General features: G+C 39.6%; 1 protein-coding gene across 2 annotated transcripts in view; it reads left to right on the top strand.

The window, feature by feature from the left end:
• The window catches only part of TRIO (trio Rho guanine nucleotide exchange factor), a 259570-nt gene that overhangs the window by 112535 nt on the left and 120629 nt on the right, over positions 1 to 26406 (top strand). For both annotated transcript variants that reach the window (XR_012585654.1, XM_074576181.1), the window contains exons 10-13: positions 4288 to 4410; positions 10600 to 10791; positions 20737 to 20906; positions 21845 to 22019. Coding sequence is in view for 1 of the 2 variants with exons in the window: in XM_074576181.1 (XP_074432282.1) it covers positions 4288 to 4410; positions 10600 to 10791; positions 20737 to 20906; positions 21845 to 22019 (660 nt within the window). In the remaining variant the exon portion in view is untranslated. The remainder of the gene's footprint in view (positions 1 to 4287; positions 4411 to 10599; positions 10792 to 20736; positions 20907 to 21844; positions 22020 to 26406) is intronic.

Raw genomic sequence — 26406 nt, 5'->3', positions numbered from 1 at the left:
CCAAGACATTTCTGGAATGGTTTATGTAAAGTTCCGAAGCTTTCTAAAATACTTTAGTTTTCATTTGCACATTCTCTTGGGTTTCTTAGTCTTTGTTCAAACCTTAAAAAAAAAAAAAAAATCAATTAAGATTATCTAGCATGATTTAGAAACTAATATGACAACCTTTTTAAACTTTTGTCAGTAAAGCTTTTTGTTTTGGTGGGGTTTTTTTCCCCACATCAAAATAAAATAAGTGCTGTTCTCTTCCACTGTTCATAGTTAAATTGGACATACTGGCAAGCAATCAAGTGCATTGTATGTGAATCTGTAACTGTCCTTCAGCATGAGTCTGATTTCCTCCTCTTCCCTCTGCTGGTGTAGTTTTCTGCTGGATTAATGATATAAATCAGTTCATGGAAGTGTTAAGTGAGTGACAGAGCTGAGTTGGAGGAGGGAATTGGCTGAATTGAGCTGGTACTTCATTTTGTGTTACTTCCACCTTAGAAAACTGGTTGGTTTTTTTTTTCTTCTGTCTTGTATGGGGAAAGTGTTTCTAGTGGAGTTTTCAAAATCACCAAAAACACTGTAATGCGAGCTGTGTACACAAAGAATCATCTGCTAATTTCTAGGAGCAAGCAGTAAGGAAAGTAGCACATGAAATATTAAAAATAGTAGGTAAGATGTGAACTACAGCAAACCTGATATTTGGTATGTGAAAACCTATGACAGTCTTAAACTGAACAGAATACTGAGTTTCATCTTAGATACCAGAAACATCTAGTTCCTGATTAGTTTGTATATTAATCCAAAAAAAGGTGTGTTTATTTAAAAAAAAAAAAGTCGTCATGTCATTGGCTGTTGCACTCTATTGTTGAAAATAACCCCTCTAGTGTAAAAATGCTAAAAAAAAATTATAATTTTATCCCTAAGAATTAACAAGCTTACCAAGCGGATAATATACACCAGCCTTTCACCTAAGGAAAGGAAGGGAGCTGGCTCCAACAGTTCTGATATGAAGCAATAAAGCAGACTTGCAATAGCAACGTGGGGTTTTGTGCTGCTAGGCCATGAAAGGACAAAATCAAACATAAAGATAACATTTCTAGTAGAGTGATGCTACTGACATTCCTATGGTGAAAGTTCCAGGGACTAAAAAACACTACTGATGGCTTGCAAGCCAGAGATTCGTAAAACAAACTTGTAGGTTTTTTTGTAGTTTTTTTCGAAACATACGTTTATTAGGTCTTCCCTGACCTTGGGTGTCTCCTCTGTCCGTTCTGGATAAATAAATGTGCTGCTTCTTGTTCCTTGATCTGCCTGCCTCAAAGATTCCGCCTGAGGTTTTGTTGTAGCAGTCACTTGTTTCAGCCTTGACTAATGAAGGGCAGGCTGAGAATGCTTACTACTCTCTCAGCATCAAAATAATACTGATTTCACTGCGTGATTCCCTTGTGGCCTTTGGAGGCGGTTCCAGTGTCAAATGCGTTTTTTCAGGAGAGAGTATTTTCACATTTTAACTATCTGAAGATTAGAAATGCAGAGATTTCCATCTTCCCCTTTGGAATGTTAAGTCAGCACCAAGTAAGTGGTGGAGATCAGAAAAGTGAGTGTGTGCACAGTAGGTAAAGGGGTGGGGGGTACGGACTGGATAATAATGTGGGTAACACTGGTGAATATGAGCACTTTGAATCTGCAAAAGATAAGACTGTTTATTTCTGCAAACAGCATATACAAACCACATATTTTATACCTCGTTTTACATGAGCAATGAAATTGTCAAGGTGAAGCTATCTTTCTCTGTCATGTATTCAGTATTCGTGCTAGAAAGATAAGCATTTTTCTAGATCCTGTATTGGGCATGAGGATGGTTCTGCTGAGACTGCAGTTACAGCTTAATTGCATCGTTAAAGCAACTTGCTGCAGTGGAGGATAATATTATTCACCCTTTCACTGAAGAGTATTGAGCCTCTTAAACTCTTATGTATTACTGAACTACTGGAGTGAATTCCGTGTGCTTTCAGTATCAGTAGAAGAGTCCTTAGTGGGTTGGTATGATGGTTTCTGTAACTCTTGCCTCTCCAGGAAGAGGAAGAAAATGCATCAATTAAGATGGCTAATATCAGCGCCAGCTAGTGGTATTGTCCTTTGGTCAAAGTGGTATGCAAAAACTGCCGCTGACGGGCAAGAGCATACCTTACCTTTGACTCTGCTTTTACATGCTGTGAAAATCCCAAATAAAGAGTTCTTCCTCAGTTTTGTTAAGAATCAAGGTAAGAAGTCTGAGCACTAGTAAGACTTTTTATTCGTACTGATTTCACTTAGAGGCAGCAATGTTTCTCTAGTTGACTGGTTTATGTCATGATCTGTGTACTGGATTTGTATGACCATTTCTTCTCTTGAGAAGTTCCCGAACATTATTTTGAGCAAAAATCATTCTCCCTGGGCTGCTTTCTGCTTTTCATCCCATGCTTTCTGGGACAGATTTTGCTGTTGATTTCATTTGTTAGCTTGTAACTGTTAGTAGTCTCCAGAGTCCAGTCTAATTCTCTCATCCAAACATGTCTCTCTTTAGCTCTTTTTATAATGAGAAAAGCAGAGTAGTCTCTTGAAACTAGTCAAAAGCATTGGTAATATTAACTTTTCAGATAACTGAGGCCGTGTTTGGCTCCTCACTCTACGTTCTCTGGTCAATACTTTCCCTTGAAAGAAACAAATGAAAACATACACTGACCTAAAACACAATAATATTCTTTGGCAATACTTACTAGGAAAAACAAACGTTGCATAAGTGTTGGTGATTTGAGATGACTATATTATGTGGTGTTATGGATTGTTTGTTGTTTTCAAGATGTCCAGTAGGAGAGAGTTTGCAAACCAGAAGAGATTCTAACGGTCAAGATAAATGAGAAAAATCACACCAGATGGTTTCATTTTGTCTACTAAAGAAAGCATTGATGTTTTGTATGGGAATAGTGTGTGGGATTATATGTGTATTGAATGTAGCCATGAGTGATGTTGTAGGAATGGTTCTCAAGTGTGTTTGTCAGGAAAAAGGAAAAAAAAAAAAGAAAAAAATAAAGTCTTACTCCTTAGTTACAGTAAGTGTCATATGCTTTCAGTACAGGAAAATGGGAAAAAACCCACATCCAACTTCAGGAATCAGAGTAAAGGACACTAGTAGATAAGAAGAGATAAGGTACAGGTTTCTGGTAGGTAAATTCAAAATGAAACAAAATACTCAGGTTTTAAAGAAAAAAGAACACTGGACATAAATGTTAGGTAAAGTATTCCACACCACTACATAAATACTGTATAAAAATGGTTATCTGACTTAAGAAAATTGCTTATATGCAGTTATCTTTAATTCTGAACAGCATTCTCTAACGCCTGAGTATCTTCCAAAGAATTAAATACCGTATGCATGCTAGCTAATGAGTGAATTAAGATACTGCTAAGATGTATTAGTTTGGAGAGAGACCATATGGTTTTGTACATTCATTCATCACAAACTTAGTATGTGTGCAGTAATCCTTTGTGTTAACTAGCAGGAACTAATTACATGTACAGTCTTTACTATTTATAAAGCTGTCAGCCCAGTCATTGTGGTGGAAGCTTTAATGTCCTTAAAATGTCTTTCATTCCTCACTCTTTCGGCTGTAAAACTCACAATACACAATTATGCCTATCTGATGTTTTGAGGAGATGCTTCTTCAGAACTGGGGCAAAATTCTTCATATGCTCTGAATGCAGACATTGTCATTCATCTCATAATGATTGCAACTCGATTTTATTGAGTTAGTTAAAAATTCTACTACTGAATCTTTCTTCTTGACTTAATAATATGTGGTAGGAGAAGCGACTTCTCATCTGAAATAAAACTTCACTGTGTTATTCACTAGCACTGTTGGGGAACGTGCAAACTCCATTAGTGTTACATTATAGAAAACTGTCAGCTGAAGGCATAAACTGATTACAGAGAGACCCTCACAAGGGGTCTAGCCACTTGGATCAGATTACTGTCAAATTGATGAATGTGTAGAAATGAGGTTGTCCTTGGTAAGCTTCAAAATAAACATATAATCTTAAATCATACGATTTAGCTAGTTTGAACTAGTTAGTGCCTTGAGAAAAGTTAATGAGATGTAATTAATGTCCTTCAATGGCAAGACTGTGTTTTAATCCAGCAGTATAGTTCCTTATAAGCAGTCCCTTTACAGCTTCTTAGTTTCTTGAATAGTTGTCTCTTTGTTGCAACACTCAGTACATCCACTCAGAGTGTTTGTGTGTGTCTCTTCTGTACCACAGGTGTTGGATTGGATTGAAAACCATGGAGAAGCTTTTCTTAGCAAACATACTGGAGTGGGAAAATCCCTGCATCGGGCAAGAGCTTTGCAGAAACGCCATGAAGACTTTGAAGAGGTTGCGCAGGTAAAAACAATCACATGAAGGACTGTATACTTGTAATGGAAATATATGAAAAATTCGTGCTTTGGCACTGAAGGGCTCCACTACAAAAACATCAGTTCCAATGATGGACTATTTTGTTTCTGTTGCAAGCTTTTATTTCATTTCTCCGTTTCGCTCCAGCTTCAATAAGACAAAGCTCTACAGTCCTATGGAGAGTGGGAGCCTTGAAGCCCAAAAGAGCTGCTGCTGCTGCTATTATTATCTATTATTATTTTCAAAGCCTGCTTTCAAATGTTGAGTCACAGGAGAATGAAAGCTGTACTTTTAAAGTAACGTAATTCCATGGGATTCTAGGATTTAAACTTATGTGCAGCTGGTGAGAGAGGATGGAGATGAATTGATAGCCCTCGTTCCTGACTTTAGGCTTGGCGAGCTCCCAAATCCCCACAACAGTCTGATGGGGGGAACGAGTGTTACTTCTGAGAAACCAGTTGAGCCAGCAAGCTGGCCAACCTGGCTTTGTGGTTTTATTTTTCTTTAAATACAATTGAGTTTGTATATGCCCTTCTGTTCTGAATCACTGATACCAACACTTTTTCCATAGGAAGACTCTAGTTTTAACCTTAAGCAGAACTGATGATAGAACTTAAAAACACACTTTTCTGTGAAAAAGAGTCAAACCGAAAGAAATAGATACTAAGGAACACAGGGAGCATAACAAGAGGAAGTTGTTTTGGGTGCCAGCCTCAAAAAGGCAGTGTGAGGTGAATAAAACCCATGAGAAGCTGAAGGCTAGAATCTTCCCCATTAGTAACATGCACTGTCTGTCCAGTCTTAATGATTGGTAAGAGTAAAGATCTCTAAGATTCATCACGAAAAATCTCATTAAGTTAGGGTTCATACCGTGGTCCTTCAGAATTTTCTAATAATGTGTCTTCTGTTTTGAGTGTAGTGACATGCAGGAGCTCAGCAGTGACACCTACTATGGTGGATGTGTCAAGTGTGTTTACCGATTGCCCCTTTAATGGATGATTAAACTCTTAAGAAAATTTTATTGTAAATATGGTCTTAGAGCACTTCAATGACTGAGGACTTGAAATAGCATCAGAAAGCTTCCTCAATATTGATTTCCTATAAAATTTTCCAAAGTAATAAGCATTGTTAGTTTTGTATATACACATGCTGGATTTTCCATATGCGTGCCTAATACTTAATTTTTAGTAAAATCTGTAATATTTTCCACGTGGAAATACTTATTTTTCTGGGTCAGACAAGCAAGAATCTATTTCTGTAAGACACTTAACAAAACCTGAATGATCTCATACTTAATACTGTGTTATTTGAGCAAAGAAGAAAAAAATGTTTAACCAAGGGGGATGAAGTGTCTAGAACTGTTAAGTGGAATGTAAACTGTTAAAAAAAGCATCTTGTTAATTTGCATTATACTTTAAAGTAGAAAGTTGTAAAGCAAAAACTACCTAAAACTGAATGTTGCTAGGGTTTAAAATGATCTCTTTAGGGAATGGGTGGAATTTCTATTTTTGGAGATACTGAAAACTTAGACTGGTCAAAGAACTTAAATATACTACAGGGGACTATCTTCTACTGACAGAAGGATGGACAAAATGATCTAATAAGTATTTTTTTTCATCTCTAACTCTTGAATGTGTAGTAACTGCCAAGAGAGGCACACCCTCTGAGTTGTTCCTCTTACTTGCTCTGAAACTGAATGTAATCAGACCCCAAAAGACATTTCTGTTGTTGGTGTTATACGGAAGGTTATGTTCAAGTATAAGACGGCAATCCACAGTCCTTGTTAAAGCATGAATAACTTCTGGCTGATTTACTCTCTACCTACATTTCTGGTTGGTCCAGGTCTTTGTTGTGTTTTGGTTTGGGGGTTGTTTTGTTGTTTCAGGTTTTGTCGTGTTGTGTTTTGTTTTGTTGCCTTTATTTTTTTTAATAGGACCCTAGGCACAATCAGGGGATTTCAGTCAGCTCTAGTCAGAAGTTGAGAGGAAGCAGTGTCAAGTGACCCGTCAGTGGCATGGCAATGCCTTATCAAATGCAGGGAGCCAACAGTAATGTTGAAGTGCTCCTGATGGAAGGCTAATTCCTGATTTTAAGGGGAGCAAAAATTATTATTTATTTTTTCTTCCCTTCTGCATTCTCCTTCATTCTTCTTTAATGCAAATGAGGTGCCAATTCCTCAGTGGCGTTCAAAGAGATGTTAAAATGAGCTGTGTGTCAAATAGAAAAAGTTTTCCCGAGTCAATGGGCTGTGGGCTCACAAATCACTTGCTTTGAAATTTGTGTGAAATGAAGGCTTTTTTGTCTTCATTTCGCACCTTTTGTTGCCACTTCAGAAACACTAGATAGTCAAAACTCAGCCAACTAATAATCCTCCCTGAATTTTTTGTGTTGACATTCGTGCTACACATACACACTTTGACTTGCACCCACTATTGTAAAATTGTGTTGGTCTTTTAATGTGAAGCCTGTCCAGTTCACTTTCTACTTACCCTTTTTTCTTTCTTTTTTCCCCTCTTCCCAGGATCATCTTGGTATCCATGAGACCATTTAGTTAAAGTGTCATGACTCCAAATTTTGACATAACTGATTCACTTATGGGCATGGATTTTCAGCTTAGAAGCACTGGATACAGATCAATAGTATGGTCGTACTTCCCCATGCATTTTTGTAAGAAATTCTAAGTCAGCTTCTGCTGTTTTAACTACGGTCGATGTCTATGATGGTAGTCTATGCTCAAAAACATAAAAGGTGTATGGCAAGAATTAATTTGTGCCATCTTTTTCTACAAGTAAGTTCTTTTCTCCATGTGCAGGCTGCATCTGAGTAAAGAACTCAAGTCTTGGTGCAGGAGACACACAAGAAAGATTCTTCCAAACCTCGTTTGGATACATCTGTCATTTCCCTATCACCACCAGTTCCCACTTCCTTTAAGGTTATAAAAAAAGGTTATGTATTTGAACTGGTTCTTAACTTTACCTGTGAATGGCTGTAATACATCACACTAAAGGCCCACATCTTACAGTATCTTGTGGCCATCACCAGATGCATAAAGAAAAGGGACTGTATGCTTAAAAAGTTACCTTTACCCTCCCAGTTGTCTGGTCCTATTTGGTGGCTGGAACTGAAGGATGCATCAGAACCAGTGTTTAATAGTCACTGATGGACTTTTCTTCCCTCAATTAGGCTAGCTATGTTTTGAACCCGTTTATGCTCTTGGAATGTATGCCAGATCCTGTGGCAGAGTTACGCAATTTAATTGCTCCTTAGATGAAAAGTATTTTTGCTTTTTCATTTTAAGTGTTTGATGCTTAAACGTGATAGCATCCACTGTATTTACTGAGTAATCTATCTTAATTTTCTCTGCCTTTAATGGTTTGTATACCTTTGTTAATCTTCCTCCATCCATGTGTGTTTCTCTCCCCTCTATAATGCAGTGAACTCCAGTTTGTATGACTCAGTCCATACCTCCACTCACTTCTATTGCTGTATTTATTGTCAGTAGTACTCATTTCTGCACTAGCCTCTAAAATTCAACTTTTCACTGTTCTATCGTGTGTCACTTTATATGCTTTCTAAAAATACAGTGTTTGTTTTTTCTGAAGAGCATGTAGAGAAGGTTTCTCAACAGAAGACTGGGAAAGCGATGGGATAGGTTCTTGGGGAAGGTGGTAAACTCTCCGTTATGGAGAGTCTTTGAGCATTTTGGAGGAGAATGCCTTTGAAAGACTCAAGTATAGTTGATTGCACCTTGGGGCACAGAGAGATGGACTAGGGGACTTCTTAAAACTCTTACCAGGCTGATACTTTTCCCCTGGGATTTGGGGAGGGTGTGCTAGTGGATATATTTTGAGGAAGTGTTACTCTGTTTCAAAACTCTATGTTGAATTTGTCACCATGAAGGCCCCTTTGTCAATTTAGGAAACTGGCATAAGCAGCTTCAAGGGAGAACAACTGCTCTTTCTGCCTAATGTTCTGTTTTCTGACTGGTGGCTGCCCTTTGGGACCAACATTTTTAAAATCTTCACGTTACTACTGTTTTTTCCTCCAAGCATTGTTTAGATGCAGGCAGAGTTGGGAAAGGCAGTAGTCAGCACAGCACGCCTATTTGCTGTCATTTCTATTCCAAAGGGCAGTCATTATCTACCAAGATAAATATTTATGTTATATTTCGGCTCCACTTGGAAGAGAAATTTTAGCGATAAGGCATATATCTGCTGTTAAGGTTTGAGAATCGCATCCCCTTTTGAAGCAGCATCTAGGTTGTCATCATTTCTAAGCACTGGCAGTTCACCATCCAGTTTACAGAAGGAGAAGTCTGATGTGCCTGGGCCTGCGTTATGCGGAAGATACTACTGGAATTCATAAACAATGCTACACATGTGAGATAAAGTTTTCATTAAAAGGGGAAACTTCTGTTTCAGCCATCTGCAGCTGGGTGTGGTGCTCTGGGTTGATGAAGTAGTTGTTGTTTGAGGAGTGCCTTAAGGCTCTTCAGCCCTGCCTCTTCAACACGTGTGAGCTGCGACTGTGGAAGTCAAAACACCAAAGCACAGATCAGAGTGTGTTCTGGGCCAACATGGCCTGAGCCAGCGATCCGGAGTGTTGACTAGTGCGGTCGCCACTGAAAAGGGTAGGCTTACATTAGTCTCTTCAGGCTTTCCCAGGAAAACTGGGGAGGGAGGTTCTCTACCTCTCCGTGCAATTAAAAAGCTGAAGGTTAAAGAATGACTAGGATGCACATAGTCAAAATCAAGGAGCAGCATGGATTAAATTCATTACGTAAATAGATCATAATAAATGAAGGGGGATCTCCCCCCACAATATCTGAAAGCCGCACTGAGTCATATAATCTGTCCTGGGCTTGCCTGGTCATTTGCTGAGACCCTGGAGGAGAGCTCCTATTTCCTGCCCATTAGTTGAGTTTTAGGGCTGGGCTTGGATTTAACTTTTGTGGATATTATGATGTTAATTAGAAGTGTGATACTATATTTATGGCAAAGGAAAGCATACTTGCATAGGCCTAATTTGACTCGGCAAGCAGTGTTTTTACCTGATATAACTGAGGCTGGGAGAAGATGGAAGGGCATAAGGGAAATGAAAAAGGTATAGTTTATATTGTCAAGATTTTTTTTTATAGTCTGCAGTGCAAACTTGTCAGGGGACCTGATGTAGTGACATAAGCAAAGCTTCTTTAGTGTAGACTTGGCTTCAGTCCGTTTTCTCCAGAGGCTAAGTTAACATCCTTCTATGCTTTCTTGATTAGTACATTTTGAGAACCGTTGTAAAGCATAAAACCCCAAGGTTAGGCTCAAAAAGAACACCCAAATGATAGCAAACGTTTGGAATCAGTCCTGTTTTGAATTAGTGAGAAAGAAACAGGTGCAGGCTGCAGGTTCTAAGCTTTAAGAGTTGTTCAGCATCTCTCTCTTCTCTGGACCGTAGCACACTCAGCACATCAGGTACCAGACTTCTCCCATTCTTTTTCTGCTTTGACTCAAGTCTCTTATAGGACTGCTGCTCTGTATTTGTTTATCCTATGATGTATTGGGACAATATTCCACTCTGACACTCAGTCATAGCTCTGTTGCTGCTGTTTCACAAATGGTTATCCACTTGACATGTGAATTTTGGATACCTCATGTCTGTAAGGATGGAGAGAAATTTTCTCCTGTGCCTGGTCACTTTCCGCCCTCCTGCTGGATGTGTGGATTTGATCTTAAACTTTGATCTACCAGTGTCTAGGACTTTCTCACTTTAATAATACACATTTGAAAATTTTTCTGGCCATGACTGCAGTGATTTGTCCAGTATTGAAACAGTCCAGTTGGGAAGTAATTAGATGTTTAGGCTGATTTTTATTCTAGTTGTGAATATAAAATACTAATTCCAAGGAAGAATAAATAAACTCTGGAGTTCTGGATCAAGGAGATATTTGAATAGATGTAAATAAGGAGCTAAGGAATGAATTTATTCACAGTTAAATGAAAAAGTATCTAGAAATACAACAAAATCTTTAGTAAGATTATATTCTTTATACAACCTTTAAAGAAAAAAGAAAGAAAAATATGTTCCAAGTGCCTTTTTGTCCTTTCATTTTTCATTAGTGGAGTGGCTTTAAAATATACGGACTGAACTTTCTTTCATTTAATCCTGTGAAATGAACTTATTTCTCTACAGAACACATACACCAACGCAGATAAGCTCCTAGAGGCAGCTGAACAGCTCGCTCAGACTGGGGAGTGTGACCCGGAGGAAATTTATCAAGCTGCCCATCAGCTCGAAGACCGGATACAGGATTTTGTTAGGCGTGTGGAGCAACGCAAGATCCTGCTGGACATGTCTGTGTCCTTTCACACTCATGTTAAAGAGGTAAAACGGCTGCTAAGTCGTGGTTATAACTTTGAGCTTTAAAACCGATACTGTCCAACATTACTTTCATTGTTAGAACCTTGCCATAGGAAGTTATGAAACCCCTATTGTGTGATGAGTTTTGGTTTGTAATGTACTGCGGATTGGAGGCTGGTGTAGGGTGGTTTTTTTGTTTATGTTTTTTTTTAATTTTTTATTATTATTTTCTTACTTTCACAAGCTGCTTCTACCTCCTTTGTTGTACACATGCTTGTTCAGTCACAGGGAAGGGGGGAGGAGGGTCAGATCAGGGAACTGATACAGCTGAAAGATGCCATTGCGGATTGAGAGGGAGGGAGGGAGGGAGATACTGTGCACTTTTGTTGGTGGGTTTTTTTAAAATCCAACCAGCTCTCCAGTGCAGTTAACTGAGTTGTCTGACACGTGGTTAGACTGACACGGTTCAGGAGACTGACGTGCATGTCAGAAGCACAAGCCTACTTAAGGCAACCCTGCTGCCCAGAGACACTTTGTTTTCTTTCTCTGTTTCACACGTTGCATTTTGATCTTGTGTATTGGTGGTTCTTCACAACCTAAAGAGTTGCCATTATCATCTGATAATGACAATGGTTTACCTCATGTTTGCAATTTTTAGCCTTTTTCAAAGGTTGAACCGATATACCAGGAAAAAGAAAATTGAGCTAAACACACTTCGTTTTCCAACAGATCAGTTTTCTGCTCTGATTCACAACATAGATTATACACATTTATAAGCTCATGGGAATAGGCTAGAGCAAGAATACGGACTTCAGTAAAGGGTTTTGGTTAACGGTAGTGGCAAATTTCGGCAACTGTGTATTACTTGTTTTCTGTTTAGAGCTCATGTTATATCTTCTCACTGCTCAAACTACGTGAAAATATGTATGAAAGGCTTGTGGATCACAGCATGTCGGAGTATGTCTTCCTTCCCTTCACCCTGGATGGAGACATGGTCTGTTCAGTGGGGAAGTATAGTATTCAAAGTAGTTTTTTCAGCAAAACCTTGCTGAGGATAAGGGTGGGAGTTTTTTGTATGCGGAACATCTGCTTTGCACTTGAAACAAACACACAAGGCAGTTGGTCTTAGAAGGAGGTCAGGATTGAATTATTTTTTAGCTCTAGACATGAGTGCAGAGCTCCCCCATCAGTTTTCTGTTAGATGCTTCCTTCACGATATTCTCTCAGGACTTTGTTTAAATAAAACATAAATGCTGTATTGTAAGCTATTCTTAGGCGGCAACTTTTTTGTTTCGCGTTTCTCTAGCACGTAGTGCTGTTCCATTACCTGTTGTGAAGCACAGGAGTCAGCTGCTGAAACATGCTCATTGTTTCCATAGATTTCTTGATTACCTGTTTTTCTTAGCATCAAGAAGAGCAGCTGGAATGGAATTTAAATGGATACAGTTGGTGGTAATGATGAAAGACGGAGACTGTAAAAGGATTTGCAAGGAAAGGGCTTTAAAAAAATCCAAAAACTGAAAGGCAGACTGATCTGTGAGTCACTGTTGAGTAATTCTGGGAGGCTAATCCAGATGTGCTGGAATGTTGCCACTGCTCCCCTAGATAATAATGTTTTATTGAAAAAAAAAAAATTCTGTATCTTGATTTATTTCTTTGGGAAAATGGATATTATTGTGACCCTGTAAGTGCACACAGCTGTTACTATGGCATCCTCTTTGCAGTCTGGACTTCGGGGGAAAGGTACTGTGGCTGATGTACACATGTTGATTTTTTTTTGGTTTTGTCATGTGGCTGCCTTTATACCTAATAAAGCAGGGAAAATTAAAAAGAGTACTTATTTATGTAAGCGAGCCTATCTTTTAATTTATTTGCATTTTACTTAAAAATACAGATGAGAGAGTGAGGCAGGTGGTTTATATTTAGTAGACGAGTCCTTTGGTTAAGGTGCAAAGAAATAGCAAGCTCAAAGCTGTCTTGTGCTTTCTGTATTCTGATCTATTTTCAACAGCATGTTGTTTGTTATCAAACATGCGTGTGGAGTGCTGAGAAGGCATCACAAAGCAGATGGAAGATAAAAATGCCCTAAACCTGAAAGTCATCCATGCTTTGTTGGCAGGAGAATTGCATCTCTCCTGCAGGATGTGGGAAGTTATTGAATAAATTAGTGCATACCTGTAAGCACATAACCTTTTTGCTGTATGATGGAGTGAAGAAATTAACGTGCATGCTTAGCTAGTGGAGAGAGGGGTTCAAATAGTAGGATAATATGTTAGTTGTTGAACAGGAAAGAGATGCTTCAGTTGTTTAAAAAAAACAAACCCAAAAAACAACAACCCAAACAAATCAAAATAAAATACCACCAACACGTTTTGCACTTTGAGTATTCAGGGTGAATTTTGTTTCTTGTATTTTTTTGTCTTGTATTTTTTCCTGGTCTAAAAAATAGGCGTGAAGAATAAAAACCTGTTTATGTGGGGCAGTTTGGAGGGAGCCACAGAGCTGAGAAAAGCTGGTAATCAGAGTTGTTGGCTGTTCTGAGGCTTTGAAATCTGGCTCCAATATCCATCCAATCCCTTGATTTTTTTTTTTTTGAAGTAGGATGTTTTGGTTTGTTTTATTCTTTTCCCCAGAAATACTTCATTTTGAATGAATACTTCTCATCTGGATGAGACCATTCCCATACTACTTCTCCCTTGTAGCTTTACATAACCTTTATACTTCATACACAATTTGCCTGTAACTTTTCTCAGCTTTCCTGAGAAGCATCAGCCCTGTAGTGTCTGCGCAGTACTGTTCCTCTGTTCACATTTAGTAAATCAGCACAGTTTCTGCTTTCAGAAGCAGCGTACTTACCACAAAAGCAGTAGATAGGCTTGACACGTCCTGGAAGTAACAAGCTCTTGCTCTACCTGTGCACAAAGCAGCTCTGTAGTATGGGTGTAGCAGCCTGTTCCGATGCACCTTGGAAATGCTGTCTGCCTTTAACAATTCCAGAAGTTCTGTAGCCAGGTGGTTACAACCTGGTAGAGCTTCTTCCTAGCTCCCTGTGGCTTCCAAACATCACAAAACAGCATACAAGTTCTCAGACTCCTTATAGATTAACCTCAATAGACCACGTTTCTCACTGGGGGGCAAAAAAAAAAGGATGTATTGAGGGAAGACAGAAATACGATTTTATGTAATGGTATCACCATTACTCATTTTGCTTAATGGTGATATATAAATTGTGATTCCATGCTGTTATGTTATTACTAGTTTTAAGTTTGTAAGGTTGTGAATATTGATTTTTAGCAAACAGTGAGAAATTTCAATCTAGAAGCCAAATTTTTCAGTGAGTGATGTATTGAAGTTAAGTTGTACACTGACGAGCTTTAAAAGTGTTTGGGGCCAGAAATACCATTGAATCCTAGAATTGCCTAGGTTGGAACGGACCTTCCAGATCATCTAGTCTAACTAGTTAGACCATCAGTCTGACAAAAAACCATCACTAAACCATATCTCTAAGCACTCTGTCTACCCGTCTTTTAAATGCCTCCAGGGATGGTGCCTCAACCACTTCCCTGGGCAGCCTGTTCCAGTGCTTAATAACACTTTCAGTGTAAAAATTTTTCCTAATATCCTTATCAGAGTCTTTGTGTTAAAAGTACTGTGTCCGGGCAGGTTCCCAGCCTGAGAAGGGGTAAAATGCAACTGGACATCCGAAACTGTTGACCGTTGCAAGACAGTGAATCTCTTATGGCTTTTGTGCCTTTTGACATTTAATAATATTGGGAAGGACAAGAAGAGAAAAAAATAGCACAAATAAAAGATATGTTTCCTAAATAAATGGTGATCATAAAAGTTTGTGTGCAAAACATAGGAGCAAGAGTCACGGTAGTCTGTGCTGTGAAATCTGTCACCACATAGAGGTGAACAGGATTTTGGTGTGAATTCAAATTCTTCCATACGCATACATACAGACACACATGCACACACGCTCTCTCCGAAATGGCTCCCTCAGCATCTATGAGTGGGAAGACTGAAATCCTGGCCAACCCAGGTGTTTGTAGTAGTGCCAAAGTAGAGCAACAGATATTTTTCCTAACTGGAGTCAAGTGTGGGAATACAGATCAGGCTGACTGTACGTGGAAGAGAATGATCTATTAAGAGCCTGTTGGCTTTTTGCATATAACCTTTTGTGTGTATTCTGACAAGTTGATTATAAAATAGCTCAGAGCGCTTTTTATGTATACACAATATCCTTAATGGTGTTATTAGATGTGTCTCTTCTTTTTTTTTTTTTCTTGTCTTACTCAAACTAAACTTTACACCAGAATAGACTGAGGTTGAAACAAAGAAAAAGGAAGTGGAATTGGCTAAGATTTAAAATACAAAACCTTGCTGTTCCTGAACAAAAGTAATGAAACAGTAGTCTGGGCAAGCTGTTAAAGGAAGGTGGCATCATCCCTGGTGCATGGGAAGGCTGAGGAGGCCTTGGTCTGTCCATAATGCTGCAGGTTGATTCACATCTAGCTATGAGATGTGTATTTGATTCAAAAAAAGCTTGTTGATAGTGGTCTCGCTTTGTCTCACAACTCACTGTCAGAAATAAGCCCTCCTTTGCATTATCTGGTATGGAAAGGTGTCCATCTGCACAGCCTTTCATTCTTTTCATCCCAGGTGGACCCTGAGGTGACAGATGTCCTCTTCTGGGTGCCTCTCACTCCTGAGTATTTGAGTCTTCTGTGCTGGTGGTCTACAGGTTAAATGTGGATGTCGTAATAAGGCTGCTCTCTCCTCTTTCCAGGCAGCAGAGCAGCTTTTGGATGCCCCCCATCGAAGTGTGAAGGCTCTGTCCCTTGGGCTTTTGTGCATCTTTCTATTGTGCCATTTATTATAGCACAGCAATGCTCAGTGTGATGGGTCTGGCAAAATACATGAAGTGCAGTCTCTAGTCGGTACTTTGATATACCTGTCGTCACAATCTGAGAGTTGAGGAGGACAGTTCTTAAATCTGAAATAAGAGAAACATTCACTGGCATCACACTAAAGTGTGGTGTGGTTTACTGGTTTGATAGGACTGGAATCCAGTTACCCAACACAGATTTTCTGTCTTTTTTTTCAATACTGGTAGCTGCTTTGCTTGAAAAAAGGGACCAAATTTAAGTCCAAGCATTATCAAAATAGCACGAAGTGCTTGAGAGAAGTGAGGCAGAAATGGCCCTTTAAACTGTGTAAAGCTCTATGGTATAGGCATTTTTTTTCTTGTTCAGTTAAGAAATGGGACGACTACTACTACCCTGTTAGCATTTGTTGTTGATGTAGGTTTAGGGAGATATGAGAAACTTGGTTTTGCTTCAAGGATGAATTTATTCTGAATGGGAAATTGATTCACAGAATCACAGAATGGTTCAGGTTGGAAGGGACCTTAAAGACCATCTAGTTCCAACCCCCCTGCCCTGGGCAGGGACACCTCCCACTAGACCAGGCTGCTCAAAGTCATTGTAACTGTAGAATAGATATGGTTATTTGGTTTTTAAGATAATTATATCTCATTTTCAAAAATAATGCACGTATTTAATATCTTAAATGTCACTGAAAGACCCTGGAAGACAAACTCCAGGGGGTTTAACATCTTACGGTTTTTGTTTTTAAAAAGGTACAAGTTTTTCTCCACTGCATGTCCTGAAAGCCAAAGTTTAGAGGCAGACACACAAGCACATCAGCCCATTTCTATGCCCAGATATACTTGTTAGGGAATACTATTGCAACATTTGGTCCTGGACAAATAATAGCTCCTTCAACAACTGTGGCTGTGGTAATACATGTACTGTGACAATGTGCTGGGGGCAGGGGCAGAAAGAGGAATTGGCAGAAACTGTGTGCCTTTCTTTGTGTTAGCCTGCTGAAGAGGCTGTCTGCGTATCCAAAAGCCATTATCATAAAGATGAAAAATAAAATAAATTGTGAAAGAGTGTGATGGATATTTTACCCTAATAAAATAACTCCGTGCACTTGGGGAAGGTATTTACTCAAAAATAATTGTTCTCTGGTTATATTCAGCAAAATACAGTAAGGTCTTGTTTAGCTGCAGTCTTTCAGGAGATTGCAGGGACTTGATTTAAATGGATAGAGGCCCATGATGGAAACACTGAAACTTCCAGGATGTTGCAGACAATTAAAATAATACTATCTCGGTGACTAATGGCATGCTCCCAAGAACTTAGGAAAGAGGTAGCACAGGATGCAGGCTCATTCAAGCAGATGTTTCTTAGTCTGTGCTATATTTAGATCAAGAAAAAAAAATCTGCTGGGTGAAACATTTGCTTGTCAGGGATTCAGAATTTGATTTCCCTCTCCAATTTTAATTCGGGTAAGATGGGAAGAGCAGATGAAAAGAGCAGAAAAGCTGCCTCCTGTGAATGGATTGAGTTATTTGTACAGTTTTTTAACTGTATGTTAAAGCTGTCTTGCCGCTGGGTGAAGTTCTTACTGGGGTCACAGGACTCAGTGGTTTGTTTAGGGATCTTCGTGCTGCTGCTTTTACAGAGAATATAAAACATGCCTGGAAGTTGCTCAAAAGTTCATACCGAGAGAAAGTCGATAGTTTTTTAATGACCAGTTTGTTTGCATTTTTTTCCCACTGGATTTTTGTTGCCAGGCTCTCTTTTATGGAATAATGCGCTACCTCAGAAAATCATTGCGCGATAAAATCTGTAGTTCTGCACTGCTGAACGTGTATGGGTAAGCTCCAGTCTCTGTTCACCCCCCACTGTAAACTGTTCGCTTTCTTTTTGGCTTTGCTGTGCAACCTTGTACTGTCTTCAGCCTTAGTTTTGTATCCAAGACCAAGGTAATTTATGTAATTTCCAGTATATCCAGTGCTCATTCTGGTTTTAAAGCTGTATACAAGCCAGCTTACTATTGCCTACCATTATGAATTAAGCTCCTCTCAGTAAATTGCATGAATTTCTAACCAGCTTTAATAACCTGACAGTTTTGTTCATCTGTGGTGGCTTTATTCTAACTTTTGTTAGATTATTTTGAGGAGAATTTTCTGTTTGTCAGAAACTTACTTGATGGGAAAATATAAAAAGCTTATTTGGTAATGTATTAGAGAAACTTTTGCTGTGGAAGTGTCACAGAGCTGTTTAGTCACTTCAGAAAGGGCTTAAGTTGTTCCACTTTCAACAGTGTATGAGTCACAGCTAAGCAAGTAATGCATACTAATTACTCTCCTTCTCTTTCTGCACACTTGTAAAATGTTTTTCCTTCCCAAGCAGTGGGCAGTTCAGCTAATGAACTAGGCAAATGCAACATATTTTTGAGCCCTTTGGTACCTTGGGGGCGAGATAGCGTGTTTACAGTCATGCCGTGCTGACCAGGCGCTAAGCCAGTCATCATAACGTTTTCTTCTGCTTAGTGCCCATTTCTGTCTGCTGTAGGCAAATGGTGTTGCTTTGAACTGGCTACACAGAAGGAAAGGTCTGCTTGTTCTGTGCTGGCTTAGTCTCCAGCATCCAGGGTGAGCTTTAAGGGAAGTATTCATATGCATGATACCTCACCAGCCCAACTCTTTTAAGTTTCATTGCTCCTGCCAGGCCCTCTCCACCCAGTTATAGAAGTGGCTGAAATCTGAAGAGTAAGAAATGTAGAGGTGAGGCGTCCCTTGTACAGGTCTGACACAACCCAGCTGCAAAAGACATATTGGAAAAAATTGAAGTGGTTCTTAGACCTGTCTTGAGCTGCAGTAGAGGTGCTTGTAAAGGAGCTAAGGGGAAAACTTGATAGAGTCCAAGAGACTCAAAATTATTTTAATCCCAGTTTCTGTGATAGACATCTCTGAAAATTGGGCCTTTTCTAGGCAGTGGCAGTAGGCATGGAGTGTAGAGGTCTGCCAGCCAGCACCAAGCACATTAGATCTGCAGGCAACAACGAAGTGTTACTCTCAAATGAATGTATTTGCACAATTGCAAGCTGCACTGGTTGTGTGTACACACCGGCTCACTTGGAAGGTCTCTAACAAGGTGCCCTAATATTACGGTTCAGACATAAACCAATTAAGCTAAGAGAGGAATAAAAACATGTCCTCTGGGCATTGAAACCTGAGTAAAGTTTTCAGGTTGTATTGTCAGACGTCTTGCCCTTAAGTTTCATTTGTCTCAAAGTGAAATTTGCATTCCTAAGTATGTGTTTGGAAAAAAAATAATAAATTTGGATGCTGCATTCGGTTATACTGGAATGAATGTTGATGAGTGCTTTTGACCCACTTGCGAAGTTCTATTGATTTGTTCTCCTTTTAATAAGACGACTGCTGTGGCTTGGGCTTGTGGTGTTTACGACTATGGAGTTGCATTCAAATCTGTGACAGGCATTGTCTTCGAAGCATATGAGCAGTCAGAATAACACTGTATGAATAGGCAGTTCCGTTTGGGGGGGGTGGTGTTAGTAGATTTGTAGAAAAGAGTCTGGTTAAATGTCATTAATTCTTTACAATTTGTGAGAATTTAGCTGGTAGCTTGGTTAACTCAAAACCTGCCTCAGGAGGTGTGTAAGGCTCTAAGATATGAAAACTAGCGTTTAGTTTTAAAATAAAGCTTCAAAGGAACCGATTAATTAAGATCTAGAATCCTTCATTGAATTTTCTATTTTAATGAAGCTCCACTGGTAGTTAAGAAGCCTTTCCGATCAGAACAGCACCATGAAATGGGTATTTCTGTAGAAAATGTTAAGCAAAGAAATAAAGCATTTGGTTTTCTGTCTTTTTAGATTAAATCAGTTTGCTTACTGTCTGTATTTTAACTATGTTAACCTTTTAATTATGTTCAAAGTTAATAAGGCCTGTTTGTACCTCTCAAATGTATAAAGGCAGAGATTAAAATGTAGTCAAAAGATGTTATTGCTTTCAAGCAGAACGGAGTTATTCTTTCAGGATAAAACCCAAACTGTAATCCTTATTCTTGGCATCACAGGTTTGGGGTGTGATGGCAGAATGGAGAGGAGGGGCCCAGTTTGGACGCTTCCCATGCGAGGAGCTGTTTTGTGGAGCTGTTGTGCTCACAGGAGGAGAGTTGCAGGAGTCATCCGTGCTTCCGCTCTTCAAACAGGGTTTTTATCAGTTGCACAATAGACGGCTGATGAGCAATTTTCAGAGAGAGCTTAGGATGCAACAGCTTGCCTCATAAAATTGTGGAAAAGAACACAGTAGGGTTCAAGTGACCAGTAGTGATACCTGGCTAGCAGACGCCTAGGGAATTTTCCATAAGCTGCGCTACATGGGCAGTTCTGAACAGGGATATGTGCACGTTGAGTAGGGGCTGGAAACATTGAATTAACTGGTGGAATTACGTACGATTATTTTTGTTGTTATAGTCTGAAATTGAAATCAAGAAGGTAGACACCGTAACTGTAGAGATCGTAACAGAAAAATAACTTCTCACATCTGATATTTATCTCTGTATTTTGTTTTCTGAAATGCCCTTTTCTTTTTTTGAAGGCCACTGAAAAGTGTTATCTGTGTGCATGTGTCAGCCTGGCAGTGTAAATTTGATGGTGGCTACAATACATCTCCCTTCCTTCCTTCCTTCCTTCCTCCCTTCTCTCGGGGAGTGTTACCATAGCATTTCCCTCCCAGGGACTCTCGCACAGAGCTGCAGATGGGATTCTCGCTATGAGCTCTGTGCTGCTCAGTCGGATACACTCAGTACTCTAGAAGGAAACTGGAAAAGAAAGGGTGACTTAGCAACACGGATAAAGCTTTCCTGGTATTTCCAAGAAGCAAAAACCTTATTTGAAACAAAGGCTCATTTTTATTAAATTAAAGACGGCATTTTTCTATGAAGAGAAGCAAATCCTGTTTCTCCCCCCCACCTCAGTCTGTTTTCTCTTGTCCAGGGACATTGATTTGGAATAGTGACTGCATGATCCTGGGGCTTACACTTCTTTTTTTTTTTTTTTTTTTTTTTTTTTCCCCTCTCTCTCCTTTAGCTGTGGACATGGCTTGAAGAGCTACAGAAAGAACTGCTTGATGATGTCTATGCTGAGTCTGTGGAGGCTGTCCAAGACCTGATTAAACGTTTTGGTCAACAACAACAGACCACTCTGCAGGTTACAGTCAATGTCATAAAAGAAGGTGAAGATCTTATACAGCAACTAAGGTAAAACAAATTTTAATTTAAATCTCTTAGTCTGTATGTCTGATATTCTGTGAAGCTCTTTCTGTTTTGAGGCTAAAGATGATAACTACAAGATATGACCTATAAATAAAACTCGTAAATGTTAGGACTACAGTGATGTTTCATGCTGTACTGATGGTCGCTAACCCTCTGTTTACAGGAAGCTCAGCTTATAAACACTACCTCCACAAGAAGGAGATTTTGTTTACTTAAGCTACCTTTGTGATAGGAGCAATCATACGTCTTTGTAGTCTGACATGCAGAGCTCCACAGCCTTCTGAGTTCTAAGCAGCAACCTTTTTATAAAGAGACACTTGAAATTGTTTTGCAGACTGATAAGTAACTTTATTGTAGTAAAGACCATTAGTTTGCAGTTCATTTCATTCAGTAATAATCTCAATAAATTTGTGCCCCGACTGCACTGGTACATGTCCCCTTTGCTGCAGGAGCCGATATTATCGTATCTAAATTTGCAGGTTCTATACTAAAGTAAAAGATTAAGTACATTTTTTTATTATTATCTAATTTTGATTTTTTTTTTTTATTGCCAGGAGGGCTCAGTAAAATAAGTAGTTACCATACGCCACTTCCTTTTCACAATATAAGAGTTTGTCTCTGGTTCTAAGTATTCTTCTTGTAAGCAAAATGTTCTTGAATGTTGAATTAGTCAAAAAATGAAAGTAATCTAATTTCTGAATGCTTTTTTGAGTACTAAAACATAATTTGGACTTTCATTAACAAAGATGTACAGACTTAGCTTTCATGTAATATGACTTGCACTGACCTTATCTGAAACAGTCTTATATTTTATGGTTATGCATAGCATCCAAATTGTATGGTTGTTGTTTTGTGTTTTTTTTTTAATAATACTCTTTTTTTTTTTCTTCCCCTCCTCTTTCCCCTCTCTCTGCTTTGAATAGGGATTCTGCCATTTCCAGTAACAAGACCCCCCATAACAGCTCGATCAACCACATAGAGACAGTCCTGCAGCAGCTGGATGAGGCCCAGTCTCAGATGGAGGAGCTTTTTCAAGAACGCAAGATCAAGCTTGAGCTGTTCCTGCAGCTCCGCATATTTGAAAGAGATGCAATAGATGTGAGTAGCTGCTCTTGGAGTTGCATTGCACTTACTTCTCTCGTGTAGGAATGTTTATGCTGAGATGGTTGTGTAATTGCATTGGCGTGTGGTTCAAATGACTGATAGACTTAGTTCTTACCTGAACTAAGGCTTTTTGTATGTGAAAGCGTCAGGAGAGTGCAGAGCTGAGCTGTTTGATATTAACTCCAGCTCTGATTGGCTCCTAGTGCATCTTTAAGCGTCTTCTAAAATCATAGTGTACCAGATGAAGCAACTGGTAAGTTTGGTTTGAATATCAAGCTACCTTGATATAACTAGTATGTTTACAGTTAATATGAATAAGACTTGCAAGATGATTTAGTACAAACCCTCTAAACTGTTGCTTTGTAGTAACACCCCTCTTCTCTTTCTTTTCCAATTCAGCAGTCTTTTTTCAGTTGACAGCTACAAGTGATGTTTGGAATTCTGTTCTGATCTTCAGCGATGTTGTTTGGGCTTCAGATAAGTTGATCATATGATTTCTGTAAAAACCACTAGTACTATACACAGTGACTGAAGCTGATTTGGTGCCTCAGGAGGTTTGGGGTTATCCGTTGGTATCCATTGATCCTGTTTGAGATATAAATGGCTTGTCTTGAGATTCTGGAAATGAGGAGTTACTGTGATAATTTTACCCCTTTGCTTTTACATAGTAAAAGCTACAACTGTTGGTTAGGTGTGAATCGTGTAAGGGCAAAGAGGCAGTCAGCAGAAGTGGTAGCTTCTCAGGTTTTTGTTTCTTGAAATCAGGATTAGATCTCACTGCTGAAGTCTGGTTTAGCTAAGCACATTGTGGGGAGCAATGCAGGAATAGGCAGACACAGTTCCTTGATCCGTGGCTCATAGAGGAAGTGAGAGTGTGCACTCTACAATAATAACTCTGGCGTAAAGGAAGACTAAGAAGGTTCTCTATTTTGCAGTTCACACTGAGGAGGTGAAACTAGTCTGTAGGGAGTTTGCGCCTTGGATCATGTTAGAGTAGCTGTCTTGAATACACAAGGGACAGGCTTAGCTGAATTGTGATTGCAAAAATTAGTTGGATGACTGGTATATATGAAGGAACATGGAAGGTATCGCCTTTTATAGGATTGTCAACAATTTTACAGTCTCTGCAGAAGGGATCTGCAGTGCATGATGGGGTCTGTTTCATGTTCTCAGAACACTTCTATTGAGGAAATAGTGGCTGTGGGGGGCAAGGCATATACCAAGAAAATTAATGAAAGAATTAGGTTAAAGGTTTGAGTGAAGTTCATGATTAAGGTGATTGGTCTCTGCTGTAGGTTACCTAAACCAGTATTCCACAACAGCAGAAGGCGGGTTGCAGAAGCCCTGCTCTGCGTTATGTGTTGTAGTCCTTCTGTACAGGATAGCATCTGCATAGATAGTAATACTTCTGTGTATGTTGTTTGATGGCCGTAGGGTTTTGCAGTGGAAAGCCACATACCCTGACTTGACAGATCTTGCTTTTTCTGAAGCTGACACTTGGCATGCTTTACATTTTGGCACATAAAACATAAAGCAAAGTGCCAATTACCAAGTTGAAAGAGTTGGTGTATTTTGTTTATATGGCTTGGAAACGAAAATGATGCTTGTATAAGATTGCCAAGGAGCCCTCCAGGGAACAAAAGACCCTGGCTGCAGAGCACCTTCAGCAAAATGTTGATTACTTTGCTGCCTCTGTACCATGTCCTCCCTCTGCTTCCTCAGCAAAGCATGCTTCTCTTTTCCCTCTCCCTGAAGGCAGACATCTGTTTGGAAACTTCCGGGAAGAAAATACAGAGACTAGTTCCAGGTCAGTTGTTTGAAAGCAGGAGCTCAGCTGAAGTAACATGATAGCGAGGAGGAGCCAGATGCCAGCTAGGAACTTGCAGACCTTGCGCTGACCTCCTTTGTCCTGGATTTTGTGTGACTGGCCCAGTCAATTAAGACTTGGCTGTAGGGGCAGTTCATTCAGGGGAGCATCCTGTGAGGACAATTTTTTCTGGAAGGCGAGTAGTGTTTCTAGCTTGTCTTACTGCTTGCAAAATAACACAGGCTAAAATGGGACAGAGAGTTCCCCTGGCACTGCAGGTTCATACCATGCAGCTGTGCTGCTGGGGGCAGTGGTGAGGTTTGCTGGCAGGGTTAGTTCTCCTCTCTTGTCCTTACTCTTCCCTTATTATTCCTGACAAAATACTCATGTTTCTTTTAATTGCTGTCTTTTATCCTGCAGCTTCTCAGATTCTCCTGGTTTTCTGAAACTGCTGTAACTGCAGCGCTGTCTCTGTTTTGCCCCTTGCTCTTGGCATGTAAACTTGACCTTCTGTATCCTCAGTAGGCTTTTAAGTGCCATTGGTCGCGAGCTATTTGAAGGACTCTGTTGTGAACGCCTGTATTAACTAAAGGCAAGAAGGAGCAAAACGTACATGAAAGTCCCTTGCTAGGGTGATCAGTAGCATAAGGATGATGTGTATGGACCTAGCCAGTGGGTAGGTAACACTGGTGGCAATGTATGCAGCCTGAAATGTGTGGTTTTCATCCGTGTCTGTGCATTTTTGCTTGTCTGGGACTTAAATGCCTCAAGACCTATGTCAGGGCTCCACACAAAGCATACCACACGCTTTTCAACTCACAGCTTTATCTCTACTCTATTTTTGGACGGTACTTACAAGATGCCTGTTAAGTCATACAGCTGAAAAGGCAAGGATGCGAAGGGCTGGATCACAGAGACCTAAGTCTTCTCCCTTTCCCATTTTACCGTCCTCTTTCTCCCCAGCACATAATATTTTCCAAGTTCTGGTCAGCACTCAGTTGGTACACGGAATGCTAGCTAGACCCTTCTTAGAAGAGACTCGTGGTTCTTTATTTCTTTCCCACTCAGTGCGAAAGAGTCGGCATCCCTTCTGTGTTATAACCTGCCTTGTTTCCTGGCAGTGTTACCTTTACATTTCTTAAAACTTAGGAATGTCAAGCAGCTCAGACTCTGCACTAGGAACTTCTTGAACACATGCTATGGTAAGTAATTATGCTGTTGTCAGCATTATCTAACCTATTATCTAGGTTGTCCATTTCCTTAGAGTGGTATTAATTTGTGTTTCAGTTGCTTTAGATGTCTGTTAGTCATTGATCTTTGTTCTGTTTGGTTAACGTTAATTGTCTTGATTAAAAAAATAAAAACAAGATAGGAGCCTGCTCACTGTTGCTTCTAAAGCAGAACTTCTGGGAAAGCCCTGAAGAGTGTGGGCAGAGAGGGCGTAATGCATGTTATTTTTGTTTTAACTCTGCACTCAGCGCATTTCAGATTTGCACGGTGGGTGCAACGGCTGAAATAGATTACCTTGTGCCACCCAGTTAATGCTGAAAAAATGCAAGGATTACTGCCTTGGTTAGGAACCCCAGCTGTGATGTGCACTGATGACTTATCTTTTGAATGAGTGTGGGACCATGCTGGCATTATTTATTTATTTGAATCATGGGCTTCCTGGTCTCTTGAAGGGGTCAGGGAATGCCTTGCTCTTGTACGCAGTGTTTCGAGTGCTTTAAACAATGATCCTAACCTCCGGGCTGTGTGAAATAACATGGGAAGAAGTTACAATTCTTACTGTTGTTTGTGGTTGTTCTTTGGAGGCAGTATCACTGAAACCTCTCGGCTGAGGTGACGCATGGTGTTGACCTCTTCAAACTACCTGTCATTCATACCAGGTACAGTGAATCGCAGGACAGTCTGAGAGGACATAGTGACTACAATCTACTTAAACCATTCCATTATTGAAAAATAAGGACGCTTAGCCACAGCGATCTCCCATTGTGAGCTTATTGTGTTTATTACTTTATTTCCACTCAGTGTAATAGTAACAGAGGTAAGGTTTTGGCGTTTGTTCTGAAGGGAGATGGACTGGCTTTGCTTTTATAACAGTGGCACAAATTTGTCATGTTAAATCTTAATCCACTTTTTAAAGGTGTTTAGAAAGACGCAAAATATGATGTTTTGACGGTAGAGTTTCACAACCTTCTTTAATGCTTGGATTTTTCAGTTTAACCAAGTCTAACTACAATTACTTCTTGAGGATAACTTACAAGTGTTAACTGAACTAATGAAAATAAGATGGTAAATCTGATTTGTGAGAACTTCCATAGTGCGGTGGGTGGTTTGAAGAAATAAATGTTAGGTGACCTCTGCTCCTTTTGGTGTGACTGAACACAGAGTTTTGAAGGTGAGCTGGCAAGAGCAGGTCTGAGGTGCGTGAGAGCAGAAAAAAGGATTAGCTGGAAGTAAGCGGTTTCTCAGGCTGGACTGTCAGAAAGACTTGGCGTTTCTGACATATTTCAAATCAGTTAAAAGGGGATGAAAAGCAGAAAGAGGTGATGAGACATGTTGGGCAGGGAC

The sequence above is a fragment of the Larus michahellis genome, chromosome 2 (assembly GCF_964199755.1).
Source record: "Larus michahellis chromosome 2, bLarMic1.1, whole genome shotgun sequence".
NCBI lineage: Eukaryota > Metazoa > Chordata > Aves > Charadriiformes > Laridae > Larus > Larus michahellis.
This window is presented reverse-complemented; position numbering and strand designations above follow the sequence as displayed.